The sequence below is a fragment of the Hoplias malabaricus genome, chromosome 12 (genome assembly GCF_029633855.1).
Source record: "Hoplias malabaricus isolate fHopMal1 chromosome 12, fHopMal1.hap1, whole genome shotgun sequence".
NCBI classification, from domain to species: Eukaryota; Metazoa; Chordata; class Actinopteri; order Characiformes; family Erythrinidae; genus Hoplias; species Hoplias malabaricus.
This window is the reverse complement of record NC_089811.1, coordinates 32,358,246-32,370,401: the sequence shown is the minus strand read 5'-3', so window position 1 is coordinate 32,370,401 and position 12,156 is coordinate 32,358,246. Positions and strand designations below refer to the sequence as shown.

At 39.6% G+C, this 12,156-nt stretch overlaps 1 protein-coding gene across 1 annotated transcript in view; it reads left to right on the top strand.

The window, feature by feature from the left end:
* Positions 1-10,200, top strand: part of chn1 (chimerin 1) — a 42,805-nt gene extending 32,605 nt beyond the window's left edge. Inside the window, exons 9-14 of the mRNA XM_066686927.1 lie at positions 1,608-1,692; positions 5,054-5,227; positions 5,521-5,598; positions 7,054-7,191; positions 8,154-8,259; positions 8,597-10,200. Coding sequence (XP_066543024.1) covers positions 1,608-1,692; positions 5,054-5,227; positions 5,521-5,598; positions 7,054-7,191; positions 8,154-8,259; positions 8,597-8,768 — 753 coding nt within the window. The 3' untranslated portion in view covers positions 8,769-10,200. The remainder of the gene's footprint in view (positions 1-1,607; positions 1,693-5,053; positions 5,228-5,520; positions 5,599-7,053; positions 7,192-8,153; positions 8,260-8,596) is intronic.
* The last annotated feature ends 1,956 nt before the right edge of the window (positions 10,201-12,156 follow it).

The window sequence follows — 12,156 nt, the reverse complement described above, 5'->3', positions numbered from 1 at the left end:
TCTGACTAATAACTCACATGCATGTTCAATCATGGTCATGGTTTTTATTAGTGCTATTTGTTTAAATGAACATTTATTTATGTATTAGATTTTTTTTTGTGTGTGTTTTCTTCTATTTAAGTGGGCATATTTGAAATAGTAATCATTGTCATATTTATATTTTATGTATTACATGAAGGAAGGGAGGCTTCATTACATGAAGGCTTCCTGTGAAGAGTTATAGCAGTGTGATTAACCGTTGGGAGACAGATGAACAGATTTGGTATCGGTAGAGCACTAGCATAATGGTGTGTCCCTATCTGGCTTCTGTCAACAGCAGTGGCTTACTTTTCTCTTATGTATTATTAGGGTTCCGATCACTACAGTGCAAAGAAACCTATTGTAATTGTTCAGAGATTTATTTTTAACCTGTTTTTTTCTAATCCTTTCCATGTCCGTCTTCCTTTTCTTGTTTGTTTGTGTATCCCCAGTATCCCTATAACCATTGGTTTCTCGATTTTTCATGTGATGTCTTCTCGCAAATCACTGATTAATGTAGTCATGGTCCATCACACACACTCTTCTCATGTCCTCCCTCTCTCTCTCTCTGTTGTTGTTTTAATTGACTTTTGTCTCTTATTATTCATTTCAGTGTGTTGTGGATGATTACCTGGGGTATAGAGGCAACGATGCCTCAGAGGCTGTAATATTGCTGACTCCACAAATGGCTTCTATTTAGTTTTTCATTCTCACCATTCTTTATCCATTTACCGCCCCCCTGTATCGTTTATATTATTAAGGGCTGCTTCTGTCCTTGGAGGCAAAAGCAGTCATGTAAAATTAGTTTTGAGCTGCACAAACTAATAAACCCCAAAATAAAGCAGAAATTCCTCCACTAAATGAATGAAAGATGGATGTATTATAAAAATTAAATTTTTGTGTGAAATTAGGCTAAAAGGCTGAAAGTAGGTCCAGTTGCTTCTTAGAGGTGATGCTTAGTGTCATTCACAAGGAAATTGCATTCCTTTGATTTTTTTTTTTATACTGCTGAATAAACTTGAGTTGGATTTGCTTTTATCACTTTCCCTGGTGTGCATTAAAGAAAAAGAAACACACTGCGTCTATAACACTGCCCATATTCATTGAGGCCATACTTCATTTCATTCAGTAGTCAGTGTGTTCCACAGGAGCTGCAGAGACTAGTTCCCCGCTCAGCTCCCTAGAGAGAAGCTGGGACAGTTCCTGATTGGCTGAGCTGTTACCTGGTGCAGTGGAGAAAAAGGAGCATGATAGCTATTTGCAAGAGATGGGGGGGGGGCCTTGCTGAATGGCCCATCTACACACTCCATACTCGCAACTGCATGCCTGTACTTTCGGCTGTTTTTTTACTCTTTGTGTTTTTGTTCCTTCTTTGTACACGTTCTTTCGTTTCCATACATTCAGTCTCTCGCTGCAGATACGTTTCTTGACCAGATTTAACTAATTTATATCTATCTCACCAATAATTGTCCAATCCAGGACCTTTTAGAACAACGTGGAATCCTGAAGTGTGTGTGTGTGACAGCGCGCAAGAGAGTAACTCATGGTTTGTTAACTAACCTTCTGTTTAATCTCTCTGTGGCTTTTAGGTGCACACATTCAGAGGGCCACATTGGTGCGAGTACTGTGCTAACTTCATGTGGGGGCTCATTGCTCAGGGAGTCAAATGTGCAGGTAAACACACGCACACAAACAAACAAATCAGATGCTATTTCTAAACCCAGTGTTTCCAAACTCCACCCACCATCACCATATCAAAATACTTTATTGTTTAAACCACAATTTAATGTCATATTACAGCCAGAATACAGCTTCAGTATTAATATTATATATCTGTAAAAAGGAAGAAAGCAGTATTTAAAGTGGTATTTAAAAATACCAGTGCTCAAACCTCTAATTCTGTGGCATGCCTGTAGTCTTTATGGGAAGATAAATATTTGTACTTCCTCACTCTTGTCTTGTTATTAAAGCCAATCTATGAATGGAGCTTTTTATAGAGATGAAATAGCCCCTTTTTTCTTTTTTTGGGTTATTTGTGGTTTCCTTGTCTTGATTTTTCTGCATTGATCTTCCAATCCCTTGAATCTAACTGAACATTTAGTGCCTCCATATTGTTTTTTTTTGTTTTGTTTTAAGGTATCGGTCAGTGAAAGGTGATGATTCGTCTGGAACTTGTTTTTAATGTTTTATTTATAGGACAAAGTGAGCTGCACTTAATGGTTTCAGGGACTGGTCTAATGAATAATGCATGAAACGATTTTGAAAGCAACTTGTGTTCAGAGCCGTTATTTTGAAATCCCTTTTGTTGATGCTGCCTGTTTCTTTCCCTTTCTCTCCCTCCATCCCTCCCCTTCTTTTCTCTCTCTCTCTCTCTCTCTCTCTCTCATTCTACACAACGTTTTCCCACCCATTCTGTTAGTGATGCTGCTAGAATCTAGGACAGTAAAGTCTCATTTGATTTTAAAATTTGCATTACACAATGCCCCATCTCTCTCTCTCTCTTTCGCTCTCTCTCTCTCTCTCTCAAAGCACTTGGGTACATGCCAGTGTGTCAGCCCCTGTGTTTGTACATGTTGTGCCACATTGCTTCATCAGGGTGAAGCCCCCCTTCCCCAAAGCCCATGCCATCATGGCAGAGAGCAAAACAAAGCTGGCATGTCTTTATTATAAAGCAAGGGGCTGCTAGCTCTGGGAGCCATTCACACACCATTATTGAAATTCAGTCCCCATTAGCAGAGAAGGGTTACTAAATATTACAAAGTTTTGTGTGCGGAAAAGCTTGTGAATACTATGCACTGATACCTATACCTATGTAAACCTTAGCACTGGAGGTATGGAATAAAACAATTGATTTTTTTCCTGACCAATATTGCATCCAGGCCTGTTTTCTGATGTCACATTTCACAGCTGAAAATTTAAAAACAACTGCGATCATGATTTTAATATTAAAACGATTAATCGTTCACTGCTAGTCAAGACCCCAGATGTTTTGTTGCTGCCTCCTGAGACCTGGTCATCACAACACCAGCTTTCTGAACATGGGAACCTCTGTCCTTAGAGGACAGATTGAACCTGTCAGCGTCAGCCCTTTATTACAGCTCCTGTCTCATCTTCTTAAGAGACCCCTCACTCTCTTTCGTAAAATAATTACATTTCTGCTTCAATGAATTTCAATGAAGACACAGTTGCTCAAGGGACCTTTTTTTAATCAGAGTCTTTTAGAATTGGAAACGCCAAGCTATATTCAGTAGTTTGTTTTGAGTAAATGTCTAAAACGGTCCTAATTCTAATTACAGGATCTAATGGAAAAAAGGGTTGCTCCTACTTTAGCCTTTTGAAATGAAACTGAATGAAGGAAATGAATGAAAGAGGTCAGAAATGTAGTATAATGAATTAAGACTGCGTTCTCAGCACCTGATGTTTTCCACTGTGTATTTCAGAAATAAAGCTAGCTAGGCGCCTACTGGAAATAGCAAATCTAAGAACGAAGGAACACCAATATAAAACTTTTATAAAATATAGCTGAAAAAGGCTTATATGCAAGTTAAAACATCCCTTGAAAATATGAGTCAGGCTGAGGGGAGTAGAGAGCTTTGAAGATCTGCCCCATTTAAAAGTGGAAATGAGGTCTAGTTTACCCTGCAGCTCTGAGAATGGATGTCTGCTTTACTATAGCGTGTGTAGATTTGGTGGAGAGAGAACCATTGCAGAATCTCTCTCTCTCTCTCTCTCTCTCTCTCTCTCTCTCTCTCACACACACACACACACTCTTGCTCTCTCGTTCCCTCTCTCTGCCCCTCAGTCCCTTTCTTCATCTTTCTTTCTCCTTCCTTCAGGCCACATTGTTTTCAGCGTAGCTCTAATTCCCTAATTCTCCCCAAGAGCCCTGCTCAAACAAAACAGCGGAGTCTGTGCCTCTGTCCCAGCTCCAAACATACTGCTTCGCTGGCTCTATGCTTGGTCCATTCCTGTCATTTCTATTCCCTACTTTTTCATTTTCTTTTCATCTGTAATTCTCTTTCCCTGCCTCTGTTGGCCTGTCCTCATACTAATACCTGCTCTGTAGCAGCTGGCCCAGTTATGGTGCCATGCATTATATATTAATGAACTAATTTGCTTAAATTTGCATAACTCTAGGCTCAGTCTGTTTGGGTGGGCCTGTTTCATGTTTGCAGTCCTTAGTTTGTGCTTGCCTGTTTTCTGTTTGCTCCTTTTTTTTTTCTTGAGACTTGTATAAACAGGCTGTGTTTTATAAGAATGGGCTATCAATAAACATGCAGTGAATATCCCTTTTTGAATATTGCACATCTCTGTAATCACAAGGCATTCACTGCCAGCATTAACTGGACTTAGAAATTCATTCAATGAAATACAATACTCATTGAATTTTTTTTTAATAAACATAAACTATTGATCCTGTACCTGTATGATTTTTATATTTGCACCACTGCACATTAAATGAAATCTCATTTGAATCCTCCACTTTATTCCTGTGTTTCTGTTTAAGCAGACACTAAAACGTACCCCATATTCCTATGAACCTTAAAATGACATATGTGATTTAATAGCTCAACAAAGTCTAGAGTAGCTCATGCATTTTTTAATCAGGTGCCATTTTGTAGTCCTGGCATGTTCCTCCAAGGTGACACCAACAATATGCCAACAGTATCAGCCAATCAGAAATGCATGACATCACAGATTGGAAGACACTAATACAGTTTAGACAGTTATTGATTAAAGAGACTGAAACCTCACCACACTGGATGACAAATTAAGCCAATCTTCTGTAGCCACAGGATGTGGATAATCAATAATTGTATTAGCCCCAAACTGCTGTGATCTGCAACTGGACAGTGCGGTTTTATTTATTTATATGTTTGTTTGTATGACCAAGAATTAATTATTTCAAAATTGCTGGAAGGACACTTAAGCATGTATAATATATGCTAATACATTCACTCAAGGCTAGAGTAAATTCCTTCAGAAAAGTAGAACATTTTCAGTTTGTTTATTTATTGCCTGTGGTTTATTACAGATTGCGGGTTGAATGTTCATAAGCAGTGTTCCAAAATGGTGCCCAACGACTGCAAGCCTGACCTGAAACATGTGAAGAAAGTGTACAGCTGTGATCTGACAACACTGGTCAAGGCCCATAATTCCAAACGGCCAATGGTGGTGGACATGTGCATACGAGAGATTGAATCGAGAGGTGAGGGCTCCATTCTTAAAATCAGCCATGCTTATGTTTGCAGGCAACCCAGTTTAAACAGGAGTGTTAAATGAACCCACTGAAAGATAGACCAACATTTATTTATGTCTTTTCTAGCAGCAGCTCTGTGGCACATCGTATGAATGAATTTCATGAAACCTAGGTTTATTGAATGCTTTTGTTTTACATTTCAAAAGAGCTGCTTGTTTAGAGTCACTATATTTTACAGAATTTGGGCCATATGTGTTTTGCAGCAAATTACTTAAAATGAATGGGATTTTCTCTTCTTTTAGGTCTAAAATCAGAAGGCATCTACAGAGTGTCTGGCTTCAGTGATTTAATTGAAGATGTGAAGTTATCATTTGACAGAGGTATGCCTCCGTTTGTTTTCTCTTTCATTGCTACTTGCTTCTGATGAAACACAGTGGTATCATATGAAATATTTTGCATGCCTGCACACAATCCCTTATGCATAATCCTGTGGTGTGTTAAACACCCACATGTGTTCCCAGTGCTGCTTATTTAGGTCACTCTTTGTCTAACAGTGGGAATGTCATGTGTTTGTATACTGTGGTATGGCCAGAGCTGCTGTAATGTGAAAGTGCAGCATTTGTGTGAGGATTATGCTCCATCTGCACAGAGGTTCTGTGTCCCCAGGAAGCCCGGGCTTCTGGCATTAAACACAGACGAACCCAGGACAAATGGACAATGTCAGAAACAGCTTAGCCTCCGCAGAGAGCGCATACTGAGTTCAGGGGAAAGGACTCTGGACTTGAGTTTTCAAAAAAGGAGTGGGAGGAAAGAGCTTTTAGAAAGCTGGCCTAGTGGAGAAGACCCCAGGGCAGCGGTGCATCTTCCAGAGAATGGGGTTTGTGGGGGGGGGCTAGAGAGATAGAACGGATTTGTAGAATGATTGGATCTGAGAGCAGGCACATGAGAGAAACAGACAGAGAGGAAGTGGGCTGGCAGGGCATGAAAGAGAGCAGGGTATCACCCATGGCAGAGCATCAGCTTGGGTCCTAGTGTGGTGATCAGAGACTCAGCAACAGAAGCCAAAAATATGGAGTAGCTGAAAGCACTCAAATATGCTCACTACAGCACAACATGCTCAGTCAGTGCAGGAGCTGAACTCTTGTTTGCTTTAATTGGAGCATTTTCCCCTAAGTTTAATTTGTTTTCACACAGTGATGAATCAAAGCACCCCAAAATGATTCACAACAATCCACATGAGAACATTCTCTTTGCTTATTGGTCAGATCTGTATGGGGTGGGAGAAAGACAGGTCATACAAGAAGAAGCTCCCGTGTTGTGGAGTCGTGCATAATGCAATGCATACCTAATTACGGGAGCCATTTAGCTCAAACTTGAGTTCACCTGATATTTGGGTCAGATCGAGGACGGATCACATTCTCACCGCTAACTAACTGCTCCAGAGTTCGTTTGGGACCGGACCGAGACCACCTCCTCTCAAGGCTCTTGGTGCGGTTGTTTTAGTCCGCATCTGAGTGCGATTACTCCATTCACACCTGCACAAACGAATCCCACCAGAAGTATAAACGAACCCGAGTCCGATTTAACCAGACTACAAAAAGCAGGTGTGAAAACGCCTTTAGTCTTTTTTCACGTTTGAGTTAAGGGCAGGCACAACAGGTAATGTCATTGTGACACAGCTCCAAGGTCCTGGGCTTGTGAGTTCGAACCTTCGTGGTTGTGTGACCTACAGGCTACTGTGAAGTGGATTAATGGTTACAGACGAATGAATGAGAATGTGAGATTTCTTATCCTTAGGTGAGGCCTAAGAAGCATGCTTTTCTTTCTCTGTACAGATGGCGAGAAAGTAGATATCTCTGTGAATGTGTATGAAGACATCAACATCATTACAGGGGCTCTTAAACTTTACTTCAGGGATTTACCCATTCCTGTTATCACTTATGACGCATACCCGTCCTTCATCGAAGCTGCAAGTGAGTTTCTGCCTGTCACACACTCAAACATGTTGTACACACAAACAAACAAATGTCAGTGAGAGATATTATCACTGTTGTACTGAAAGTGTATAAAAACTTTAATACATTTTAAAGTAATTTGAATAAAGATATTAAATTGGTTGAGTTTTCAGTAACAGTCATTAACATTAACAATTAACATTATTTCAAAAACACACACAGAAAATTCACTTTGGCTTAAATAAATATGAATTCATCCCTGCGCCACTTGTGTTAAATATTCAGATTATAACACATTGTCTTTGTACATACTTTTAAAGAAATACTGAAACTGTAGCCGCAAATAATTAATTTTACTGAGAATTGTGTAGTGTTTTCTTGATAAAACATTAAACTGAATTTTCAAACACTATAACGACTTTAAAATTAGCGACTCTTATGTGACAGTTTACACTTACAATTAAGACATCATTATTGGGGGCAGCTGTGGTGGTTAAGCAACTGGACTTGAAGCCTAAAGCCGGCAGGTCATGCCTGAAGTGCCCTTGAGCAAGGCATCTAACCCCCAACTGCTCCCCGTAAGCCGTGGCTAGGGCTGCCCACCATATCAAATGTATGTGTGCTCACTGCTCCCTAGTGTTCACTTGTATGTGTGTGTGTGTGTGTGTAAATGTGTGTTTCACTGCACGGATTGGGATAAATGTGGAGAACAAATTGCTCTGTGTGCAAGCACAGTGGCCAATAAAATCATTCTAATTCTTCTAAGCCTCCAACATTTTAGGCCTTTTAACAAAGCTGACCGATCAAAGACAGCTAGGCTTCTTCTGTATTATCAGCTACATTTTTCATCACCTTGTGGTTGCTGTTCATGGCTTGGCCTGTTTAGTATTGGAGGAGATATAGATTGTATTTTTTTCCACCATTCTGTGCATATTTCTCGTTTTTTTTCTCAAAACTTTTTTGTTTGTATGTGTCCTCAGAGTTTACGGATCCAGATGAGCGTCTCGAGGCCCTCCACGAGGCTCTGAAACTATTGCCTCCAGCTCACTATGAAACACTGAAGTATCTGATGGCTCATTTAAAAAGGTGAGGAACACTGGGTTTTGTGGAAAGTCTCATGTGACCTGCTGTTTCATTTTTATAAACATGTGCTCAGAGCATTTTTTTTTTTGCGTTTTTGCAATGAACTGAGATAAATGTGCGTTTATGTCATTAACGTGATTTCAGTTTTTATTAAAGGCCTCAGTGATTTTAGGGTGCAGAAAGGACAGAATGTGGATATTTTGGAAGCAGTTGACTCAGATTATGAAAACACTAACACAAATGTTATTGTGTAAGTGTATAAATGTATAATTGCTTCAACTTTTAATGCATGTGAATTATTATTATTATTTTGTGTGTGTGTGTGTGTGTGTGTTTATAGGGTGATTCAGAATGAGAAGGATAACCTGATGAACGCAGAGAATCTGGGAATTGTTTTTGGCCCCACTCTGATGCGAGCGCCAGACCTCGATGCCATGACTGCTCTGAATGACATCCGCTACCAGAGGCAAGTGGTGGAGTCTCTGATAAAGAATGAAGACATCCTCTTCTAGCCTCAACCTCAATCTGCTGCCTGTATGAAGGATTTTTTTATAATGGACTGCACTGCAGTGCTGTGCTGTACTATTTTTCTTTTTTCCTTTTGTGCGAAGACTTGAATCTCAATATGATGGACCCATTGTAAATACTACGTTTTTTTTCTAATGGACCAGTATTAACTGCTTAGCTTTCTGCTCTCCCCGTTTAATGGGTGTGGATTACTTACCTTAAATTTGCATGTCTTCCTCCCATTTTTGTCGGGGGTTGTTGAAACTGAAGGGTGGGACTGTGCAGAACGAGCGTCGTTTAATTTGGGGTGGTTTCAGGGTTATCATGGGGTAGCCCTGTGACCTCCTCCCGCAGCATGTGGTAAAGCTTGTGAAATGTGACGCGTCGTGACTGTGCTTTTATTTTGTCCCATGGATGTACAGTAGTTCCCACTTGCCAAACTGGCCTTTTGGGTTTTGTGATACATTGTAAAAGATTCCAGCGATTTTATTTTATTTTATTTTTTTCTGTTTCTTTTTCTTTCCCAAATTCTCCCTTTTCTGACACTTTACTTGGAAATTGCATAGTAAATATATTAAAATCTTAAACAATCTATGAACAATTTGAACTTCAGCTGACTGCAGGATGTGCTGAGATGAGGTTTGGTTATTATTTGCTTGTAAGGGTTATACTTTTTTGATTAATTACTTGTGGCTGATTGGTTCTATATTCCTTTTATTTCACAAGATTTTTTTAAGTTCCTAACATTTATTATTATTACATTTTGAATATGCCTTTCCATGTGAAGTGTCATCTTTATTTATTTATTTTTTTACATACCTGTGATATACTTTATTGATCACTTGTTTCTGCCTACGATCTGCCTTTACATGCAGTACCTCTTCAGGTGAATCTCCAGAGCCTCCTCAGCTCTAGTCATGAAGAAGATTACAATCCTGTTACTTCTCAGCGTCTGTTACTGTAGTCTGGCCTTCAAAAATCTCTTGCACTCTCAAAACAACTTGCTGGTGTTTTTTGGTTGTATGATTTTTGTATTTGATTTGAGCATGAATACGTTAATTTATTAAAATTCACTTTTAGAAATATGGTGTTTAGAGCTTGTCCATTCTGCAGGGGTACATCCACAACTGTACAGAAAAATAGTAGCTTTTCTGTATTTGGTTTTGAGAACAGATATTACAATCTAAAACATTTTCTTCTTTTAAAAGAGAGCCTGGTTTATTAGCCACATACTTGAGTGACCTTGATGGAAGGCCTTGTTGTTTGTGTCAAGTCTGCAGGACTACAGTGACAGTGTAGCAACGTCTTGCAACCCTGAAGCTTGTGGACCCTCCATCTCTCTTGTCAGTCAAACTGATTCTTTAGAGAGTAGCACAGACGCTACAGCACCTCAGGCAGCATCCATCCCCCAAATCACACTGAGTTTTATTTGCTGGATGGATATGCAAACAAAGCGAGGTAGGATTCATGTGTTTTTATTTTTAATTACTCCTGACGGGTCACCCATCCCCCCCCACAACATCAAAAAGCTGTTGTGACTTCTCTTGCTTCGGTCAAACCGCCTGCCTCTCTACTGTTATCAAAAACATTGGCTTGCATCTGCAACTTCCTTTGTAAATGTCTTATCAGTGGTCTCATAGCGTCCTCCCTGACTGAGAACGCTATGATTTGATGGGCTGGGGGTGGGGTTCAGTCATGTTGGCAGCTGGTGAGTCTTAATTTACCATGAAATCCCATTAAATTATCCTCCATTGTTCTCACAGTAAACCAAAGGAACAGCAGTATAAGTTTGATTATTAAAAGCCATAAGCTTTACAAGCCCTGGCTCATTCAATTTCTGATTCAACAGCTCTGTGTCCTTTCTCTCGAGTTTGTTTATTGTTTTGCCGGCTCTGCTCTGTCTGAGTAGGATTGAGCCACAAAATTTCTGCTTTCTTTCATAGGCAATACATGCTGTTTTGCTTTGGGGCTTTTCATCAGAAGCAATGTTACGTGATATTTAAGTGTCAAATGAACACAATTTAACTTTTATTTTAAATATATAAGTTACAGTATTAGTGTAGTATTTATTTACCCCCCCCCCCCACAGTAGGTTTAGGAATCAAGATCATTCAGAAATGAAGAGACGTTTCGTGTTAGTCGTTATACATCAGTCGATAAAATTCACATCCTTTTAGCAGACTCTGACTTTATTTAAAATTTTTCTATTTCCTCTAGATTTTAAGATGCGGTGATGTGCCTTGGAGCTTGTGCTGCACTCCACTGATTTTGAGTGAAGGGTGAAATTTATGGGGGGAAAAATGCTCTAGCAGGGGCTTTTTTGTGTGAAAGAGTGATTTATTGTTATTGAGCATCAGCAATCCATCTGTATTAATGGTGCAGGGCAGCGGAGCGGGTGAAGAGGCCATTTCATCCAGACTGCTGCTGCGTTAATGCCACAGCGGCTGAGCTCTGATCCACACACATCAAATAACACACAGCAAATTAATCACAAGACCACTGTGCTTTTTCGCACTAATGAATTGGAATGCCCTCATGTGATGCATGAGATAAATTGACCTTTCTGGGTCGGGCAGACACGGTGGAAGTGGCATTTCCACGTGCAGAGAGCTGCCCTATATAGTCAGATACTAATCTGAACTGAAATATTAACATCAAGTGCTGAAATGAAAGATGTGCACAGAATCTATTCTTGACCTCAAGTGCTGTGTTCTTTAGTGATTAGTGGAATGGTGAAATGGATGAGCTGTAAAACTGTTTAACCGTTTTAGTCTGTGCGCTACTTTAATGAAATTTATTTCTTGCCTTGTACAATTTTAATTGATTAGCAATGTAGTGTTTTTTTTGTTTGTTTGTTTGTTTTGTCTGTCTAGTTCTTTTTTTTATAATTAGGACCAAAAATTTATTCATGCCTCTAAAGTCTGAAATTTGTGAAGAGCCCTTTGGGTGGCAAGTTAATAAAGAAAACAGATCTGGGACAAAATCAGCCTAAACACTAATTTCAAGCCCAAAAACCCAATCCATTTCTTATTTTGGCATGAGAAGAATATTTGTAGATAAAAAAAAAAGAAAAGGATGATGACTACAAGATGGATGGAGACAATCAGAGGCCTCATAAAGCCATTAAAGGAGCCTGAAGACTCAGAATAGAGGGAGAAACACTATCCATGGTAATATTTCATACCCATAATAGTCGATACTAATAAATTTGAGGTAGATAATCTCGACTGGATAATATGCAGATAGTGGCAGGAGGTGTGTGTGTTTTTCAAATGTCTTTCCAAAACATCCCCAGCAACTGTGTCCATGATTGGACTGAGCTCTAAAGGGACAGTTAATCACACAGAGCTGAGATATAAAGAGCAGGCTAGGGCTGTGTGTGTTGTCTGCACG